A 22,404-nucleotide genomic window follows, 5' to 3' on the forward strand; every position below is an offset into this window, starting at 1 on the left:
AGGGTACTATAGTCATTGTACACTTTTCTCTTTATATATAAATACATAAGTGAGGAGGAGCTCTACCCTAACTCACACTTTCTCTTCTTTCTCTACTCTCAACATCCATCATCTAAAATTCTCTAAAAATATGGAAGCAGAAGTTCATTCGCCTCCATGTTTGTGGTCATGACAATGGGGAAGGCTTGTGGCGAGGGCCATCCAAAATGCAATGACGAATCAAGGAGTTAAGAAAATCGGGTTCATTGTTCATGTTAAAAGAGTTTTATTTAATTTTTAGAGTGTTATTCAAGTCTTTTTAAGCCATAAGGAGTCTTGGAGTCTTTTCCTATCAAAATCACTTAGGGTCTGTTCAGTTGCGCCGCTGAGACGGAGACGGAAAGCAAAAGGGGTGTGTTTTCCGTGGAAACGCCACAAAATGGTCGCTCTGTTGCTGGGATAACGAAAGCGTGCGGAAAGCGTAAGAAATAAACCTTTCCCTTTTTAGCCGGAGTCAAAGTGTACCCCTTGATCTTTAGTAAAGGCGGATGAAGCCTAAAAACATTTTTTTTGTTTATCGAAAAGTCTCAACGTCCTTGTTGAGAGTCACTCTGCGAGACATCCAGTAGTCTCTGACTTGGTCTTCGAATCGTATGTCTCAGCCCGTTCCCAGCTTGCCTCGCTCTCAGGTTGGCCCTTCTACTTTACTAAGTAGTATTCAACTCGTGCAGTGGGTGTATGGGCCAGCCCCATGGTGCGGTCAGCTAGACGAAGAATCCTTTTAATCTCGCGTGTCGACCCCATTTCCGCCAATCAAAATCCTACCAAAAGTATCGGATTCAACATATTTTCCTCGATAACGCGTGTTACGAAAAAAAAAACCCCGACTTTTTTCGGCTCTATTTAGTTGCGCAGCGGAAATGGAAAAGAAACTGGAGTGACATGACAGTAAAAAAAAGGAAAGGAAAAGAAACAGCTAAGAACGAAGCAGGAGTGCGCATTCAATTGCCAGGAAACCGAAAAGAAACAACTAAGAAAGCGCAGGAATGTGCATTCAGTTGCCAGGAAATGGAAAAGAAAATGCACTAGACTATAGTATTTAGCACATTTAAAGTAACAGTTAAGCCATCATACGCCCTACCTACGAGTCCACTACCACAGACACTCAATAACTTAAGAAGCAAATTTTAAAACTAGTAAAATGGACCCAACAACAGCCAATGAGACCATGGTAGCACCGATGCTTCCGCCCGTAGCACTTCCTCTACCCTTTCCATTGGCACTTCCAAAACCCTTTTGCTTCGAACAGAAGCAACTGTTTTCTTATATTTGGCTCTCTCCAAATATGCGTCGAACTCTGATTGAGCTTCCGCCAACGTCGGATACGAACGAAAGGTTGCTCCGCTAAATCTGTTAACCTGCTCATGGCACTCTGGCCAAGTATAGAATATCCACTGCCTTATGCCATTACAGACGACATAATATTTTTATTTCCCCATGCTCACCTGACAAAACGATAAGATATCACATCTAAAAATAATAAGATAACAAAGATGTCACATTAAATAATATTATAAAGTAAACTACTACCATCAAGAGTTATCTACCACTATCCAACGATAAGTATCATTATATTTAGAACTAGAAACTAAAGCTACTATAATAAGTTTAACTACTACCATCTACCCATAACCCACATCGCCATCTTCTCCCTTCTCTCCATAGCCTCATGTACCCATCCCCTCCCTTATGAAACACGGCATCTTCCTACGGATGTACGACCTCCTCTCATCATCGTCGTACAAGATGAACAGATGCGCTTCGGAAGGATTTTTTGTAAGATGCACCGTGGTCCTCAGTAAGATCTCCTGGTTAAACCACCAACCCCTCTAACAGCCTCGCGAAGCTGCACGAGATAACCAGGGACACTCGTCCCTGTAAGCGCATAGGCAACCTTGTCCATGCTCGCTGAAAGTCGCGACATGCTGTCCACTACTACCCCAGTCTGGCGACTTCTCTGTCGTCTGCTACCAACCCGCCTTAGTGGAGATGTTTCACTACCACCATTAATGGGATCTTCTATCAGAAATAGTGAGTGTTGGGAGAAGATGGATCATCAAACCCCACGTCTTGATGATATTGGGAAGAACTTCGTGGATGAGCAAACCCAGACATTAAGTGTCTTTTGCTTGAAATTTTCTTTATGGAGTAAGGTTCAATTCCAATTAGTATGGAAATGATTTGAAGCATGTCTCATATGTAGATTCTTCCCGTTATTGGGATGGGTTTCCTGCCTTATTTTGGTTGTATTACCGAGGGAAGAGAACAGGTACTAACGAACCAATTGATGAACGATCGTCTTGATGGATCATCAACCCTCCTATCATGATGATATTGGGGAAAACTTCATGGATGAGCAACCCCCACGTCTTGATGATATTGGGGAGAACTTCATGGATGAGCAAACCCCCACGTCTCAACAACCACCATCTCTGATAGAAGATCCCATTAATGGTGGTAGTGAGACATCTCCACTAAGGCGGGTTGGTAGCAGACGACAGAGAAGTCGACAGACTGGGAAGTAGTGGACAGCATGTCGCGACTTTCAGCAAGCATGGACAAGGTTGCCAATGCGCTTACAGGTACGAGTGTCCCTGGTTATCTCGTGCAGCTTCGCGAGGCTGTTAGAGGGGTTGGTGGCTTTAACCAGGAGATCTTGCTGAGGACCACGGAGTATCTTACCAAGAATCCTTCTGAAGAGCATCTGTTCATCTAACGATGATGATAGGAGGTCGTACATCCGTAGGAAGAGAAAGATGGCGAGTTTCATAAGGGAGGGGTTGGGTACATGAGGCTATGGAGAGAAGGGAGAAGATGGCGAAGGGGGTTATGGTTGCACTGAACTTTTCTTCCATCTTTTAATTGCACTGAACTTTAGTTTTTATAAGCACTTTTAACATGGGGGTTATGGTTCTAAAAACTTTTGGTGGTATGATCCTTATATTCTGATGGTAGAGGGTAGTAGTTAAACTTCTTATGGCAGCCTATGAAGCACAGGTATGGGTACGGGGTGTGGGTACGACACGACATGGGTACGTGATTTTCCAAAAAACCGGGTACGGGTACGTTCAGGTACGCCGAATATAATAATATATTTTAATATTTTATTATATATTTATAAAAATTAAAAAAAATAATTGGAGAGCAATCAAATAACAATAACATCACCAAAATGGAAAATTCTAATATTACTATTCATTTCATAAGTGATTAAGTTCCATATTTCATAACATGAGGCATCAATACATCATTCATTGGAAAAAATTATGTCGCCAGTGTGTTGACCAGTGCCTGACAAGATGAATAATTTTTAGAGACCAAATTATGAGATATTTTATACTGAACTTTTGGGATTTAATAATGTTTGGACATGAAAGATTTTATGAATTTTTAAAATTTGAAAAATACCCCACCATTTGGAAGTATAAAGAAAGTTAAAATTTTGACCCGACCCTTTTTCTTCGAATTTTGTACTAGAACAGGAGAGTTGACTTTTTTCCTTTTAGATTTAGGTCTTGAAACTATTTTTAATAGATCCAAATGGGGGGTATTCCATTATTTACATGTAAATCCTAAGTAAATGGACATTTACTTGAATGGTTTACATGTAAATACTAAGTACAAAAGAGGAGAGAAGCAGCAGGGAGAATTTAAACCAGATAAGAGAAGCAGGATGTGTCCGGTACGCGTGGGTACGCACCCTAAACGCACTCGACATGCACCTGACGACCAAAATTGGGTTTTTTTCTTTTTAAATAGGGGTACGTACCCAGGACGTACCCGAACGTACCCGCACCCCATACGTGTCGGGTACGGGTACGGGAGCCCCAGGAGAGTACCCATGCTTCCTAGATGGCAGCTTTAGTTTCTAGTACTAAATGTAATGATACTTCTTGTTGGATGGTAGTAGATAACTCTTGATGGTAGTTGTTAACTTTATAGTATTGTTTAATGTGACATCTTTTTTATATTATTATTTTTGGATGTGATATCTTATCGTTTTGTCAAGTGAGTATGGGGAAACAAAATTATTATGTCGCCTTTAATGGCAGAAGGCAAGGGATATTCTATACTTGGTCAAAGTGCCATGAGCAGGTTAACGGATTTAGAGGAGCAGCCTTTCGTTCGTATCCGACATTGGCGGAGGCTCGATCACAGCTCGACGCATATTTATAGAGAGCCAAATATAAGAAACGGTTGCTCCTGTTCGAAATGAAAGGGTTGAGGAAGTGGCAATGGAAAGGGTAGACGAAGTGCCGCGAGCGGGGGCATCGGTGCAACCATGAGTCTAATTGGCTGTTGTTGGGTTCATTTTACTACTTTTAAAATTTGCTTCTTTAGTTATTGAGTGTCTATGTGTTAGTGGACTCGTAGGTAGGGCCTATGATGGCTTAACTGTTACTTTAAATGTGCTAAATATTATAGTCTCTGCATTTTCTTTTCCATTTCCTGGCAATTGAATGTACATTCCTGCGCTTCCTTAGTTGTTTCTTTTCCATTTTCTGACAGCTGACTGCACACTCCTGCTGCTTTCTTAGCTGTTTCTTTTCCTTTCCTTTTCCTACTGCCACGTCATTTCCGTTTCTTTTCCATTTCTGCTACGCAACTGAACAACTGAACAGAGCCTTAAGTTTTTTGGGTTATGTTTGTTTTAAATAGGCCAGACAAATGTATTACGAGAATTTTAAGTAAGGAGCAAGTAGTAGGAGAAATTTTTTGTCCAATAAGTGTTTTTTTTTTAGATGGACGTTAGGTTTTTGTTTCAGGGTTTTAGAACTTTCTAGTTCTCTTCTTTTTTATTATATATTGCAAACCTCAAGTCACTTTTCTTTTAGCCATGAAGAAGATAGGATGGATTGATGAATGACTGAAAATCAGTTTTTCTTGCTTCTTGCAAATCATGGACATGAAGTCTACATTTTCAATGTGCAAGGCCTTGACCCCTCCCTTGATTTGATGCCTCGAGATTGCTGTCGGATTCTAGCACAGCCTTCTTCTTCAAGGTACAAAGCTTTGAAAACTTGGGTGTGATGCCTAGGAAAATTCTGGACTGATTCGAGATCTGATCTTTCTCTTTATATTTCTTGCTTTAATCCTCTTATTTTCAATCATTGATCTCTACATATTATTCTTTGATTCTTGCGCCGCTTATCCTTGTATAAAAACATTTATTTGAACCTTCCCAGTATATGTCAGCAATCCTCCAAACCTATCATAAACATCGTATGAATATTTCCACAACCTGATCACCTATTTCAGAACCCAAACTCTTAATTTTCACACGTCGGTTTCACTCATATTCACTACCACCATAGTCTACACCATTCTGACATCCGTTGACAACTTCCTGGCTTGTGTCTGCATATATATAAACCAACCTAAAAGTCCTCTTCGAGGTCTAAAATCTTTCCCATAATCATTGGTCCTATAGAGCAAAATATTAATTCAGCCTTTGATCGCCCTACATCACCCAAACCCCTAATTTTTACTCATCTTTTTCACCCCTAATGTCCCTTCCATAGATCCATCCTACATCAGTTTGGTATCATAGCTCAAAGTGGAAACATGTCATGTAGATGCAGCGCCGATAGAATAGATGAGTTGTTGTAAGGCTTAAACGCCAAATTTAACCAGCTGCAGTTCCAATTAGATCGGATGAATCGTACTTACCAAGATTTTCAAGCCACTCTTCTAGCCTTGGAGACTACACAAATTGCACAGAATCATGAGTTCATGCCATAACAATCTTTGTTGATACCTTCTATGGAGCGCACGAAATTAGAGCAACGGACCGGAGCCACTATCGTCATACTAAGTTGGTTTTGACGATAATTAGCTCATACATGTCACATGAGGAAAAAGATGGCGAAAATCTTTAATCAACATGCCTGGAAAAGAAGAGTTGTTAGATAGAGTTTGCAGGAGCTTCAATTAGTGCCAAAGGAAGAAGATGGTGATGAAAAATCAGAAACGATGATGTTTGCTCTACCAACTGTTTTTAAGGTTGAAGATTTTTTTTGAACCTGACTTAGACATCCAGATTGTGCTCCTCGGAGGATATGATCGATTGAAATACTTACAACGATGGAAATACTTAGTCTGTTGGAAAGGACAACTGTATTCGATGCATGCAAAGATCAAAGCTGATGAACTCTCAGGATTGAATCTGCCTGGTACAATCGACAGCGTCGAGTCATCTGAAGTAGGGAGTATGATGGGCAATGAGTTAAGAAAGCCAGTTTCATTGTTCATGTTAAAAAAGTTTTATTTAATTTTAAGAGTGATATTTAAGTCTTTTTAAATCATAGGGGGTATTAGAGTCTTTTCCCACCAAAATCACTTAAGTTCTTTGGGTTAAGTGTGTTTTAAATAGGCCTCACATATGTATTACATTAATTTTAAGTAGGGACCACATGGTAAGTCATTAGAGGATATTTTTGTCCAAAAATGTTAGATTTTTGTTTCCGGGTTTTAGAAATTTCTAGTTCTCTTCTTTTTATTATATATTGTAATCCTCAATTCACATTTCTTTTAGCTATGAAGAAAATAGGATGGATTGATGAATGAATGAAAATCAGTTTTTCTTGCTTTCTTGCAAATCATGGATGTGAAGTCTATTTTTCCAATGTGTGAGGCCTTGACCCCTTGGTGTAATGCATGTGGTTCCCTCGGTGCGATGCCTCGAGATTGCTAGTGGGATTCTAGAGCAACCTTCTTCAAGGTGCGAAGCTTTGAAAACTCGGGTGACACCTAGGAAAAATCTGGAGTGATTTGAGATCTTATCTTTCTCTTTAAATTTCTTACTTTAATCCTCTCTATTTTCTGTCCTTCCTGATCTCTACATATTATTCTTTGATTCTTGCGCCATTTATTCTCGTAAAAAACCGTTCGAACATTCCCGACATATGTATGCACTCCTCCAAACCTATCATAAACATTGCATGAATATTTTCCCAACCTAATCACCTATTTTAGAGCCCAAACCCTTCATTTTCACACATTTGTTTCACTCGTATTCCCTACCATCATAGTCTACACCATCTGGCATCCTTCAACAACTTCTCAGATTGTGTCTGCATATCTCTACAGCAACCCAAAAGTCCTATTTGGGGTCCATAATCTTTCTCATAGGCAATGGTCCTACACAAGGTTTTAAATCTCGGTTTCGGTTTCGATCATCAGCGAAACCGAAACGTTTCGGTTTCGGTATGAAATTTCAGACGAAATCTTGTAAAAATTTCACCTAACCAAAATTTCACCAAAATTTCCAAAACATTTCACCGAAATTTCGGGTGAAATTTTGTACTTCACCGAAACGTTTCGTTTCGGCCGAAATTTCCGAAACGTTTCGGTGAAGTTTGGTACTTTTCCGACTCAATGTGGATTTCGTTTCGTTTTCCACCGAAACCGAAATATTTCGGCCAAAACGAAATATTTGGGCCGAAACGGCGAAATTTAAAACCATGGTCCTACATCAGATTTGGTATCAGAGCGAAATATTCGTCCAACCTTTTATCGTCTTGCATCACCCAAACCCCTAATTTTTACCCATCTTTTTCACCCCTGATATCCCATAGATCTCACCCTACATCAGTTTGAAATCAGAGCTCAGAGTGGGAGACATGTCGTGTAGATGCAATGAAGATTGAATAGATGAGTTGTTGGAAGGCTTAAACGCCAAATTTAACCAGTTGCAACCAATTAGATCGCATGAATCGTACTTACCAAGATTTCCATACTCCTCTTCTAGCCTTGGAGACTCCACAAATTGCACAGAGTCAGGAGTTCGTGCCAAAATAATCTATGTTGGTATCTTCTATGGAGAGCACGAAATTAGAGCAATGGACCGGAGCCACTATCGTCATACAAAGTTGGTTCCGGTGATACTTAGCTCATACATGAAGAAAAAGATGGTGACAATCTTTAATCAGCCTGCCTGGAAAAGAAGAGTTGTTAGAAAGAGTTTACAATAGCTTTGATCAGAATAGAAGGAAGCCGATGGAGATGCAAAATCAAACACGATATTGTTTGCTCTACCAACTGTTTTTAACGTTGAAGATTTTATTTTTATTTTTATTTTTTTTGAACCTAACTTTAACATCCAGATTGTGCTCATAAGAGGATATGATCGTTTGAAATACCGAAATTCTTAGTCTCTTGGGAAGGACAACCGTCTTTGACGCACGCAAAGATCAAAGCTGATGAACTCTCAGGACTAAATCTGCCCAGTACCAAAAGACCTCAGGTGATGACGACGCCGTAGTACTTCGATCTGGAGTGGCCTATTCCCGATAATAACGCATTCGATTGATTGCCTCTGATTGGAGTCCTTGAATTACACGGTCGAATCGTCTAAAGAGGGCCATCAAAAATGCAATGAATAATCTAGGAGTTAAGAAAATCGATTTCATTGTCCATTTTAAAAAAGTTTTATTTAATTTTTAGACTGTTATTTTAAGTCTTTTTAAGTAATAGGGGGTATTTGAGTCTTTTCCCATCAAAATCACTATAGTTCATTGAGTTATTGTGTTTTAAATAGGCCGCACATATGTATTATGTACATTTTCTCCCTCTCTCTTCCTTTCTCTTCCTACCACCTTCTCTCTCCCGTTTTCTCCCTTTCACCTTTTCACCCTCTCACATCTCTCTCTTCCCCATCTCTCCCTTTCTCTCTCTAAAAGTCTCCCTCTCACATCTCTCTCTTCCCCATCTCTCCCTTTCTCTCTCTAAAAGTCTCCCTCTCACATCATTATCATTATCTCCTCCCTTCTTTCACTAACTCTCCACCTTTCTCTGCTCTTCTCTCTCCACACATCAAATAAAATAAAAGAGAAGGACAAGACAAAACAAAAGGGGGGATGAAAGAAGCCGTAGAGTGCCCACGGGGCACTCATACCTCCCACTCCCTCTCCTCTCTTTTAGCATGGAGTCCTTGGTTTTCAAAAATATTAAGAGGCAAAAAAAGAAAAAAAAACAACAAATTCCACTCTCTATAACCGTCTTCTCTCTCTCTCTCTCTCTCTCTCTCTCTCTCTCTCTCTTCCCCACATCTCTAGCTTCTCACTCGTAAAAAAAGAACTTGAAAAAAGGTGGAAATGGGGTGGAGACTCTCGTACATCCTCTCTCTGCCCCACCCTTCTTTCTCTCTCAACTCTTTCGTTTTCTACGACTTCTCTGTTGCTCTCTCCCAAGAGATAATAAGAGGGAGAGAGAGGAGAGGGAGAGGGAGAGGGAGAGAGAGAGAGAGGGAGATCAGCGATCAAAACAAGGGTCAAAAAAGGCATGTCAAGAGTCCACGGTTTTCCCTCATAGAGATTTCACAATCTCTTCCTAATTTGAAAATCAAACCAAAAAAAAATGATACTAACCATTTTTATTTCTTTTATGTTGGGCAGGATGGTTCTTCGATCACATGAACATATGTCGAAGTCTTCTCTCCACACGAGAATACCCATTTCGGCAAAAAAGGAATAAAGGTGAAAGAAATGAGGTCATTGGGTTCTTAAACAGGACTTACCTTTTTAACTCCTACAGTAACTCAAAGACTAGTATTTGAGTTTGAATAGGACACTTTCGAAAGTGAATAAAAAGAAAATTAAATTTTCTCTACGCAAAAAAACACAAGGATGCGATAGCATAACCCGCCACATATGTGGGCTACCATCACATCCTTGGGGGGATTTGTGGACATCAAAAAAAAATTGCCCACGCTACATAACAAAATTACCCACATTTCCTTAAGTGGGCCCTATACCCATAAAAAGGGTTTTACATGTAAATGGTCCCACTTTGGCCCAAATGAGAGGCCCACTAAGAGGCAACCTAAGGGCCACCAATTCAGGTACAACCCACCACCACCAAACTCAAAAAAGAAAAGTAATGGGACCCACAACCACTTCCACCACTATGCAAAGCGGTTGGGGGTAGTTATTGCTTGAGGAGGATTGTATATATAGTCATTTCGTCTCTCTTCCAAACCAAGGGGATAGAAAAAAAAAAGCAAGGCAAAGAAGAAGGATCCAGAGAAGCTCTCAAGAGAAGAAAAGCTCTACATTCAAGAAAACAATCAGGAACATGAAATCTTCCACGAAGATCAAGCCAACACATAAGGCCCTTCATCGGAGGGAATTCACACATCTTCACACCCGATAAAGCGCAAAGTTCGAAGTGAAACTCACGCATCTTCAAACACCGAGGAACGAGAAATACGCTGCGAAAGTCCTTGCCTTCACCACATTGATCGTTAATCAGAAGATTACATAAAGTTGTACCACTTTTATTAATTCCAACTTATTTGTAATTTGTCCCTGAGTTCTGTGATCTTGATTTCGCAGAATTTGTGTCGAAAAATTTCTGGCACGCCTAGTGGAACACCTTCCTCCTTTAATCTTTCGATTAACGCAACATTCACCTACTCTCAACAATAAGCAAATGGCTGAAAGGATTGGAGCCGCTTCTACACCAGTTGCTATGACCAGGGGCAAGAAGATTAATGCATCCAGCCTATCTTCCTCCAACAATGCTCCTACTGGACCCTAAACGCGTGCTAAGATGATAGCGGGAGTGCAGGACTCTCAAAACACATGGAGCCCGTCAACTACGTCAAAGGGAGACCGATCAAGAAAGTTGTCTCTAGCCCAAGGACCAAATCGGATCTCTTTGAATCCTCTACAAGTTCGAGGTCAAGTACTGGATCGAGGACATGATCTACATCTGTGTTTTCCCCATCTCAAGGAAGCTCTCACATCTCCATTCGACATGAGATGATGGTCGACGCCACCACCCTCAAGCAAGGTTTTAAATCTCGGTTTCGGTTTCGGTTTCGGTCATCACCGAAACCGAAACGTTTCGGTTTCGGTACGAAATTTCGGACGAAATCTTGTAAAAATTTCACCGAAATTTCAGGAAATTTCCGAAACGTTTCACCGAAATTTCCGAAATTTCGGGTGAAATTTTGTACTTCACCGAAACGTTTCACCGAAATTTCCGAAACGTTTCACCGAAATTTCCGAAATTTCACCGAGATTTCCGAAATTTCACCGAAATTTTACCGAAACGAAACGTTTCGGCCGAAATTTCCGAAACGTTTCGGCGAAATTTGGTACTTTTCCGACTCACTGTGAATTTCGTTTCGTTTTCCACCGAAACCGAAATTTAAAACCATGCCCTCAAGGAGCAGGTCCTCCGCATGGCCGAGCAACTCGAACAACTCAACAATGCGATCGAGGAAAAGGATCTTCAAATCGCCGAACTCATGAACAAGCTCGAGTTGAGCCACCACCTGGGATCGAGAATAGATTCACCCCACCCGCCGAGAATAACCCCGCAAGTGGAGGCCTCTAGTGCCAGACAACAACAACGCCAACAGCAAGAGAGTACACGCCACCCTGCTTTGAACATTCTTGCATTGAATGTTCCTCATGCCCCCGTGGCCTCGCTGTCGATTCAAAACCTCCAGAACATGACAACAAACACCATCCGTGCCAAATACAGAGGAGCTCCTCAATCTTCATTGGTTTACACAAAGCCTTACTCGCAGCGCATCGAGGAGTTGCGCATGTCTACCCGGCAACCTCCCAAGTTCCAACAGTTTGAAGGGAAGGGTAACCCAAAGCAAGTTGCCCACTTTGTAGAGACGTGCAAAAATGCTGGTACGTTTGGTGATTAGATGGTGAAACAGTTCAAGTTGCTCAGCTATGCGGATGACGAGCTCCTCGAGTGTGGTGGCATCAACCATCATCGCATGTCGAACAGAAATGGGAGAGCTTCCTTGAGATGAGGAGAACGCATATGTAGATATAATTCTCAACCCGGTACTTGACCTCAAACTTGTAGAGGATCCAGAGAGATCTGATTCAGTCATTGGCCTAGAAACAACTTTCATCATCAGTCGCCCTTTGACGTAGTCCATGAGTTGTGAGAGTCCCGTCATCGTCTTAGTGAGAGTAACAGTAGGAGCATTGGTGGAGGAAGACAGACTGGATGTGTTAATCTTCCTACCCCAGGTAATAGCAACTGGTGTAGAAGCGACTCCATTCCTTCCGGCCATTTGCGTATTGTTGAGAATAGGTAAAAGTTTCGTTGATTGAAAGATGAGAGCAGAAAGGTGTCCCACTGAGCGTGCTAAAAAATTGTCGACACAAATTCTGCGAAATCAAAATCACAAAACTCGAAAAAATTATAAAGAAGTTGTAAATACTAAAGGGGTACAACTTTCTGTAATCTTCTGATTAACGATTAATTTGGTGAAGACGAGGGCTTTCGCAGCATATTTCTCATTACTCAGTGTTTAAAGATGTGTGAGTTTCACTCCAGGCTTCGCGTTTTATCGGCTGTGAAGATGTATGAATTTGGTGGTAGAATAAGCGGTTGTGGGTTCAATTACCTTTCTTTTTTTGAGTTTGGTGGTAATGAGTTGTACCTGAATTGGTGGCCCTTAGGCTACCTCTTAGTGGACTCCCAATTTGGACCAAGTGGGACCATTTACATGTAAAACCTTAATCTTTCTCTTTAAATTTCTTAATTTAACCCCCCTTTATTTTCAGTCATTGATCTCTACATATTATTCTTTGATTCTTGCACTTCTTACTCTCGTAAAAAAAAACCTTGTTCAAACCTTCCTAGTATATGTGTGCACCTTCCTATTATATGTTTCAACCCTCCAAACCCATCATAAACCTCGTAGGAATATTTTTCCCAACCTAATCACCTATTTTATAACTAAAACCCTTGAATTTCACACATCTGCTTCACTCGTATTCCCTACCACCATAGTCTACACCATTTCGGCATCCTTGACAATTTCCCGACTTGTATCTGTATATCTCTAAACCTACCCAAAAGTCCACTTTGACGTCGGGAATCTTTCTCATACGCATTGGTCTTACATCAGATTTGGCATCAGAGCTAAATATTAATTCAGCCTTCGATCGTCGTGCATCAGTAAACCCCTAATTTTTACCCATCTTTATCACCCAAATGTCACTTCTATAGATTCATCCTACATCAGTTTGGTATCAAAGCGAAGTATCAGTCCTTTCTTCGATCGTCCTGCATCAGCTTGACTCGGAAAGGAGATAATTTGTACTCAACCAGGCTTGGATATATGATAATGATGAGCAAAACTGATACTATTTCTAAAAGTTCATACCCCAGTCGTAAGGCTGATATATACCTTTAACTGTGTGAACGTCAACTTTTAATAAATGAGATGCTAGGTTCTACAAATGAGCATTTTTTTAATTGCAATGAAAATGAACTGTTTCACGCCATGATGAAAGATCAGTTTGCAAACTATGTTGTGCAGAAGGCTACTGAGATATGCGATGAACAAAGTCATGTTAGCAGTATGAAATGAAATTGATGCAAAGGGACATCTGAGACTTTTGGTTAGAAACATATTGTATATACACCCTCCAATCCTGCCACACTGTTAGAGGTATGAAATGCGACAAAGATTTGTGAATCTTGACACCTATATGTAAATTTAATAACATTTTCTAAGAAGGTACTCTCTTATATCTTATATCACAAGATTTTTCTATAAAGTATTAGAAATAAGAGACTATAAATTACCAACAATGGAACAATGCCGATTATGAGCATAGGATATAAGAGATTAAAAATTTATGGAGCATTAATTATGAGAGTTCCAACTGTAGTTTCCTCGATATGAACATATGCTATGAGTACCAACATGCCATAAGCACTGCATTTAATTGTATGAGTAATATTTTGATGTAACTGCAACAGAAGGCTTATTGCAGAACTTACAAACATAAAATTATGATTGAAGGCTCTGATTATCTCTGCTATTTGATAAGAAAAAAAAAGCAGGCGAGGAAGGCTTATTGCGAAACTATATAATCATAAAAATCCAGACAAAAGAACAATATAGGAGTAAACCTCTTCAGAATTTGCTGGACTTGTCAGATTAAACACTTTGCCGGTGCTTGCTGCTCCTCTGGTCAGATCTCCATATTCATTTATAGACCAACCGTGTTTACCAGGTGGCAGACCACTGAAGCTGGCTTCAATTCTAGCCAATTCCATATTCACTTGGGCCAAGCGAACAACGCCAAAAATGACTGGACCTTTGAACTCGGCAACGGCAGCTGAAACTAAAAAATCTACAATACAATATTAAATTTTAATTAATAAAATGAGGAAAATTGTGAAAATATACAATTCCAGAGCTATACTTAGCCTGCCATTCAAAAAAAATAGCTATCCTTAGCCAAACTTTTGGCTGCTGATGTCGGTGTTAAGATGCATGCAGAGATTATAAAAAAAACTTGTTTTCCAGTTCTTAGTACAAAAATGCATCAAGCAAGATAATTTATGTAGGTAGATGTGGGTTGTTTCTCAGAGGTTCTGGTTTTGCATAAACAACAATAAAAAATAAGATAAAACACAAATACTGATTGGTTCTAAGGAGTCCCGGTATTAATATGAGCACAAATTTCAAACATGACAAATTTCACAACTCCCGAGTTCCCTTACCTTATGTCATTCTAGGCTTGCTATAAGTTCCGTGCAGTCTTATACTGATTTACCACGATTTTGGTGTCAATTCCCAATGCAGGAATGTCTTGTTTTGACATTGAATTCACATTACCAATTTATTACTAATTTTAATCCCGTTATTTATAACAGCGTATCTAATGATAATTAAATATTAGTTCGAGGCAGATTGATATTGAGTTCGATCCAGTAGCTTTCTGGACGATATGGAAGGAGAGAGTTAAGCAGATTTTCAAAGAAAAGTTCACAAGGAATTGCGGTCAGTCACACAAATGTCGACGTCTGGTCAGATGGGGAGACTGGTTTTGCTCTAAATGCAGATACCATATCAGATGGCGAAGAGATTGTCGGCGTTGTAAGTACGGGAAAGTGAAAGGTACATCAAAGCAGTCCCCGTCGTTAGAAGATCAAATTCCCAAATCATCAGATGAGGGGATTGAGGGGGCTTGGCCAGATTCTGGGGACATCTCAGCCGGTTTGGACGAAGGAATCCCAACCTTAACCACATCTAGGAAGGAAGTGGAAGATCGTAGACAACTTTTAAAATTCCGTCCCTTACTATGCCAGGCATTCTTGGCCCAAATGAGATTATTTTTATGTTTGAAAGTGAGGAGATGGCGTCCAGGATTTTGAAGATGGAAGGAAAGGCTTGCAGCACCTTCCTCCATTCTCTGTGAGTGGAGCCCGGAACACAAACAAGAGGAAAGGGCAATCTGAGTCAACTTCATCGAGATCCCCCTCCACGTATGGGCAACATCAACGGTGGAGGCTTTGGGAAGGTTCTTTGGAAAGGTCCTCGAAGTGAGAATGGATGGAAGCCATGGTCAGTGTATGACCTATGCATTGGCACATATCCTTACATCAGATTGGCATTTGATTAAACCTTTTGTCCATATCCGGATTCAGAATATTTGCTTCAAAATAGGTGTAGAAATTCAGGCATCTCTACCCCCGAATCGAAGGATGATTCAAGAACCTACATATATTTGCAAGGAATCACCCATCAACGTCTCCTCTATCCTGGCGGATCATCCCATGGAGCCGCGCCCGGGATTTTTGAATCGGCCGTTGGCCGTTCCTAATAGACTTCGGGCTGCCCTCTCGGGACAGCGGAGGATGAGTTGGGACTAGGTCGAGCAGACTAACGAGAAGTCAATCAGAGGTGGGAGTTCCGGTCAGCATAGTGCTTTTAGGCCGTCCCTAATCCACCTGGACCGCCCTGGTGTGGTAGCCTCGTGGGGCTCACACGGGACGAATTCAAAATTCAAATTTCAAACTCAACAGTCTAATCGAAATGGGTATCCCAAAGTTACTTCAATAGAAACAGGCAAGATTTCGGGTGATGTTGACCCATCATCTTCAAAATCTCCGCTGATAATTTCTCGTCTGACGGAAGATGGATTTACACCAAAGAAACATGTACCACCTCATACAGAGGTGTCCTTTGGCCAGATGGGTCAACCTTGCAGGAACAAAGTTTGGCGCCGAACCTCGGCTCATTTGATGCACGAAAAATCCCATTTAAGCACAAAAGCAACAAAGGTGTTTGGAACCCTCATGAGGGGTATTTTTGGCACACAACAATAGGAACGGTTACCCAGGCCCCAATCATGAATCGTGGAATGATCAAGAAGTGTAAACTCTTAGAGCAAGTTCTTGGGCAACAAATCTGGAGGAGAGTTCTTAATTCTTCTCATTTGTTATAAACTTTTGGGTAAGAGGAGAATTTTTGGAAATGGTGGTCCTTCAGGATGGAAATTAGATGGAATTAGAATATTCTAGATCTTGTCTGGGGACGTGTCCTTCTTGGACGGAACTAAGTATTTTCTTGACAAGTGACAGCTGGCTCTTTGTCACTGCCTACTTTAAAAGGGAGGCGGCGGCCTCCTCGATAGTGAGAAATATAAAAGGATGTACTCTGGTAGCAATACTTGCTTCACACATTTGTGCATAAATCATGGGGCCCATTGATAGGCGGTTATGGGCGGTTTCACTCTCATTAAAAAGTAGTCTTTTGGGTTCCTTTAGGAAGAGGAAAGGAAATCATACCTGCAGAGTTTAGTAAAATGAACTCAAGCGTATCCATCCCCTCGGAAGCTTGCACCTTTAAACGAAGAAGGATGGAGACAATAGATTGTTCGATGTGGATAGAGAATCTAAAAGGAATCAAAGCTTTGAGGTATGATGAAAACAAAGCCTCCATTGAATCACCTACTCCTAGAAATATTGTCAAATGATTCATCAAAAGACAATGGGATCAATTCAGGGAGGATTACATGCAAAATGTTGAGGAGCTCTTCCCCTTGACAGGCACCCGCAACGTTATGAATATTTGTATACCGGTTTACAAGCTTCCCTTCTTTAAGGACCGATTGGAGGATGAGAAAAGGGTGCGACGATTCAGTTGGGAAGCTAATCAACTACTGTGCATTAGAAAGTTAGAGGAACTTATCGCTGTCAAATCGGACCCGATGGAAGAGGTCCCCGTCCCTGAATTTGCCATTGTTCTCTTTTCTAAAGAGGAATTGGAAGTCGAGGTTGACTTTCTTACGAGGGATCTAAGAAAATGTTCATAGAAAAGGGAGTGCTAGTGAGTCAGTGTAGATACTATTAGGTCTTTGGGGGTTTTTTGGTTCTGAAGTTTGGATGTTTTGAAAAGGCTTGGGGTGCAATGGTTTAGGTTTCTGTACTGAAGGAATTTCAAGAAAAAGTCTTACGATGATTTTGGTTGGTCTATGGCTATTGGATTACAATATAGTGTACGAGGGACTACTGGTCCCCAATCTATGTACTTATGCTTTGGTTAATGGAAATTGTCATCTTGCAAAAAAACAAAAAAAAAGAGTTTACAACTCAGATATGTTACAGAAAAGGGTTATTGGCTAATCTAGTCCGCAAACATATTCATAGGTGCGCATGCGTCAGAGATTTGGAGAAAACAAGAATTACTTCTCTCATACTTCTGCTCCAAAAAGAAAGATTGTTCCCAGATGGGAACATGCACCGATGGGTTGTATAAAGTTGAATTTTGATGGATCAAGTTGGGTGAATACGGGGCGAGCAGCATTAGAGATGGAAATGGTGAGGTTTGTCTTACCTTTGCTGGCCAGATGGAAGATAAAACTGTAGCAAAGCGGAAGCTTCGGTACTTCATCAAGGGGTTAATGAGTGATGTATCATATAATGAAGGTGAGTCTCTAAATCAGGCGAGGGATTTTAGATGGGTCTAGATTCCCACTGGAAATTTGCCGAAGTATTTTAAGAAGTCCTAGAAAGACTTGAAGATCACCATATCCATTTCTGCCATGTGAGGAGGGATGTGAGGAGGGAATCTGATGTGGAGGCAGATAGACTAGCAAACAAATTGAGTATCAAATACAAATCTTGAAATTAGATGTCATATGCCTTGCTTTCATAGATCTTAACAGGTCTTGTAGCTAGTAGCTTTTATGTATGTTGCCGTTTTGTTTTGTGCCTTGCTCTGATCATCTCCGCCAAACATGTTTTCTTTGCTTTTTTGGTATTAATAAAGATTATGTTAGTATTCCAAATAAATGATACAACTATCAGTTAGATCAAACTTTTTATCAATCCAAGGCTTCATGGGTTCAATATCCTATGATGACGGGTGCTGTAGAACTGTTTAGCAGTTTCTATTCTCCTTCTAGTTTCTATTTTGTGTTAGTAGTTTCTAGGCTGTAGTTTCGATTTTCTTTCTATTTTCTATTTTGTATTAGTAGTTTCTAGGCTATTCTTGAGTTTCTATTTTGTGTTAGCAGTTTCTAGGCTATTAGCAGTTTCTATTTTGTTAGCTATTAGGACTTCTAATTTGGGTAGGGTTTGGTGCCTATAAATATAAGACATGAGAGGTGTATGAATCATCTTCAATTGAATTGAAATTTACAGTCATTTGTCTTCAATTTATCCTTGTGGATTCAAGGCTTGGTGGGTGAGACGTTGATCTCCCTTCGCTTTCTCGTGCGTCCGCGCCAACTGATCATGAAGAAAATGTATTTCGAATACTAACTTCTCATTGTAAAGTAGTTTTACCAGCATGGAAATCAGTAATTAGACACTACAGCACGTGTAATACAAATCAAAGCTATGCTTCAAGGTATGAGCACCACAACCACATCCCTACACAGAGACACATTCCTACAAGCCCTGCAATTCATGCTGGTGGATTCACAGACAAAAAGAACACAAAGCGAAGCAAAATGGAAAGAAAAATCAAATGACCAACCTTCAGGGACCCCTTGACCAATCAGCCGACTTTTTCGACCCGTCTGCTCGAGTGCATCAACCATCTTCTTCACGGGTAAAGAACCAAGCACCCTTACAACTTGATCACTCAAGTCCACATCAACCCCTTTAACTCCTGAAACGGAAATTTGTTTATAATAAAAACCATAAAAGAACATGTTTACACCAGTTTTAAATTTGAAATCGGTCACATTTTAGACCGAAAAAAACATGATACAAACACATAACAGTTCAGTTATCAGATTACCATCAAGTGTCATCAATTTATTCTTGACAGCCGAAACACAACCATCACACTTCATGTCCACCATGAATTCTGTCTGAAATCAGACCACACCCAAAAATTTCAAAATGAAAACTAGCATATTTAAGTTTACAGAAACCCCAAAATTCCATTAGTACAAGTAGATTAATTCAAATTAACAAATTAACAGACCGAATAGAATATAACTAATAAGGAAACTCTTAGGCCCTGTTTGGATTGCAAGAAAAATATTTTTGACGGAAATTTCTCTTGGGAAAATTTGTTCTCCCCACAATTTAGAGGAAATGATATGATTATGATTAATTTAGAGGAATATTATCATAAATTGAAGGTCCCTCCAAGTAAAAATTGACACAGGCTGGTTCAAGTTATCTTCGTTCATGTGTAAAAAATTAGGAACTTTTAGAAACATTTTTCCTTTCCAAACTTTTCCATAAGATTCTGTTACGTGCCAAGATGGGTCCCACTTGGGGTCGAATAAATTAGTTTAATTTATCTCTTGTAGGAATTGCTTTGTAATTGTTTGGAATTAGGGGTGCACATTAATCGGTTAAAACCGAATTAACCGAACGAACCGAATTCGGTCGGTCAATTCGGTTCGGTTCCTGAGTGGTTCGGTTCGGTTCGGTTTCGGTTTCCCAAAAGTAACGTAAGTCACTAAATTGATATATCCACACACCCCCCCCCCCCCCATTTTAACTTTTTTTCTTTCGTTTTTAGGTTTTTCAAAACCCAAAAGGGCAGAAAACATTAAAAGTTTTCTCTTCTCTACTCCTCTCTACTCTCTACTCATCTGCCGCCTGTCCAACTCCGGCGAGTGGCGACCCCATCTCTAACCACCCCAACCTTCTACCACCACTCAGATCCCCATCTCCTTCATCTGCCTACAAAAGATTTGAAATACAAACCCCTTTTTCATATGAAATCCAATTCCAAACCCCCTTTTCATATGAAATCTGAGATTTGCTTCGGTTAATAGAAGAAGAAGAGGAAGGAGCACGGATCTGCAAAAGGAGGTAACGCTAAACCCCTTCTCTCATTTTTTTCCATCCATGTATTATTCTCTTTTGCTCTCTCTTTCTTTTCTTTGGAATCTGATTTTTCTAGGGCTTCACATGCATCTTTGTTCTGATTTCCCCCAAAACCCCCTTCTTCTCTACCATCAGGTTCATTTTCATGGTTCCACCAATTAATCCTACAAAAATAAATTAGGGTTTTTTCTACTAATAGGGGTTTCTTCTTTTTGGTAGCTTACTTACTGCAAAAAGCCTAGAATTTTGTGTTCGTCTTGGCCCGAGGGGAAACACTCTCAGTCAGAGACATTTTTGCTGGTTTGTAACTCTTCTCTTCCTTATGGACCTATTTGGATACATCTAAAAATTATTTGAATATAATCTTCTATGCAATTGGTTTTGAATAATCTTATGCACAGATTGTTTTGAAGTTAAGGCTCTGTTCATTTAAGATTATGACAATCGATTGCGAGTTCCAATCTGATTAATCGACTCAAAATCACCTTTAAATTTGAGTCCATTAATCGGTTTAGCACTCACAATCGGTTGTCATAATCTTAAGCGAACAGGGCCTAAATATGATCATTTGCAAGTAATGATTATAATAATTTTAGAAATGATGTAGTTAGAGGCTTACAAAGAGTTATTGATGTACCATTTGCAAAGATTAATGATTTTACCCTCTTTCTTTTCAGTTTATGAGTAATTAGTTTTATCTATTGATTTTACCCTCTTTCTTTTCAGTTTATGGGTAATTAGTTTTATCTATTGATTTTACCCTCCTTCTTTCCAGTTTATGGCCTTGTGAAGTTGTGATTCTTTGAATCTACATTTTCTTCCAGCAATTGTATAATGTATATTATGTATTAATGTGATTCCTATTCATTTTTAGCAATAGCCCAACCCAACCGCGACCTCGAGCACCACTGAAGGGGCTGTTAGTGATAGCATCATTCTATCTTCTTTGGCACTTTGCTTAGCTATTGGCCTATTGGGTACGAAGGTAACACTCAATCACTTATGACTCATCTCATTCTTTATTCTTAGGATAATGATATTTCTGTTGGGTACCGTATCTTGCTTTTGCTGCATATCTTTTCTTTTATCCTATTGGGTAGCTTATTTTGTGTTGGGTAATGTCTGTGTGTCTTATATTCTTATTGTGTTGTTTCTAATATCTCTGATTCTCCGTAGATGTCCCAAGAAGGACAAGCTCATAATGTTATTTCTAGCGAACAATCATCAAACCCCATAGACTCCAACGAAACGTTTGGAGCCTCACGGAAGAGAAAGACAATGAGGTCAAGGTCAGATGTGTGGGACCATTTTACAAAATTTGTTAATAAGGCGGGTGAACATAAGGCTAGTTGTATGTATTGTGAGAAGGAGTTTTGTTGTGATCCGACGAAAAATAGAACTACCTCACTTAGGAATCACATCACCGCATGCAAAAAGTTCCCTGCCAATATGAACACAACGCAGACAGTTAAATTACCAACCGATCAAGGGTCAAGAGGGGGATGGTAGTGGCACCCTTTCTATTTGGAAGTTTGACCAAGAGGCCATTAGATATGCCTTAGCCCGTATGATCATTTTGGATGAGCTTCCATTTAAGTCTGTGGAGAAGGAAGGGTTTAGACATTTGATGTTAGTTGCATGTCCTCGATTTCATATTCCGTCACGCTCGACGGTTGCGAGAGATTGCTTTCAATTCTTCTTGCAAGAGAGGTCGAAGTTGAAGAAGGTTTTTAAACACTCAGCTCAAAGGGTTTGTCTCACTACGGACACATGGTCCTCTCTGCAAAGAATTAACTACATGTGTTTCACGGCTCGTTATATTGACAATGATTGGAAATTGCAGAAAAAAATTATAAACTTTTGTCCAATTTCTAGTCATAAAGGTGAGGCTCTTGGCAAGGCCGTTGAGAAGTGTCTTCTTGAATGGGGGATCGATAGAGTGTTCACTGTTACAGTGGACAATGCTAGTTCAAACGATGTTGCGGTTGGATACTTGAGAAGAATTATCAACTGGGAGTATAGCATTCTACAAGGAAAATACCTTCATGTGAGGTGTGTAGCACACATAATTAATCTAGTTGTGTGTGATGGATTAAAAGAAGTAGAGGTTGATCGCGTACGGGCGGCGGTCAGATATGTAAGGAGTTCTCCAGCTATGTTGAAGCTCTTCAAACAATGTGTTGAGAACGAGAGGATTCAAAGCAAGAGTTTGTTGTGCCTAGATGTATCTACTAGATGGAACTCGATATACTTGATGTTAAAGGCAGCTGAAAAATTTGAAAA

General features: G+C 40.0%; 1 protein-coding gene across 1 annotated transcript in view; it reads right to left on the reverse strand.

Moving 5' to 3' along the window:
- CCS (copper chaperone for SOD1) overlaps positions 1–22,404 on the reverse strand; it is a 33,044-nt gene that overhangs the window by 5,712 nt on the left and 4,928 nt on the right. Inside the window, exons 3-5 of the mRNA XM_077389596.1 lie at positions 19,073–19,145; positions 18,806–18,940; positions 13,945–14,168 (exon numbers count right to left, since the gene is read on the reverse strand). Coding sequence (XP_077245711.1) covers positions 13,945–14,168; positions 18,806–18,940; positions 19,073–19,145 — 432 coding nt within the window. The remainder of the gene's footprint in view (positions 1–13,944; positions 14,169–18,805; positions 18,941–19,072; positions 19,146–22,404) is intronic.

This window comes from Tasmannia lanceolata, unplaced genomic scaffold, assembly GCF_043159265.1.
Source record: "Tasmannia lanceolata isolate RefF3 unplaced genomic scaffold, GAP_Taslan_0.1 ptg000008l, whole genome shotgun sequence".
NCBI classification, from domain to species: Eukaryota; Viridiplantae; Streptophyta; class Magnoliopsida; order Canellales; family Winteraceae; genus Tasmannia; species Tasmannia lanceolata.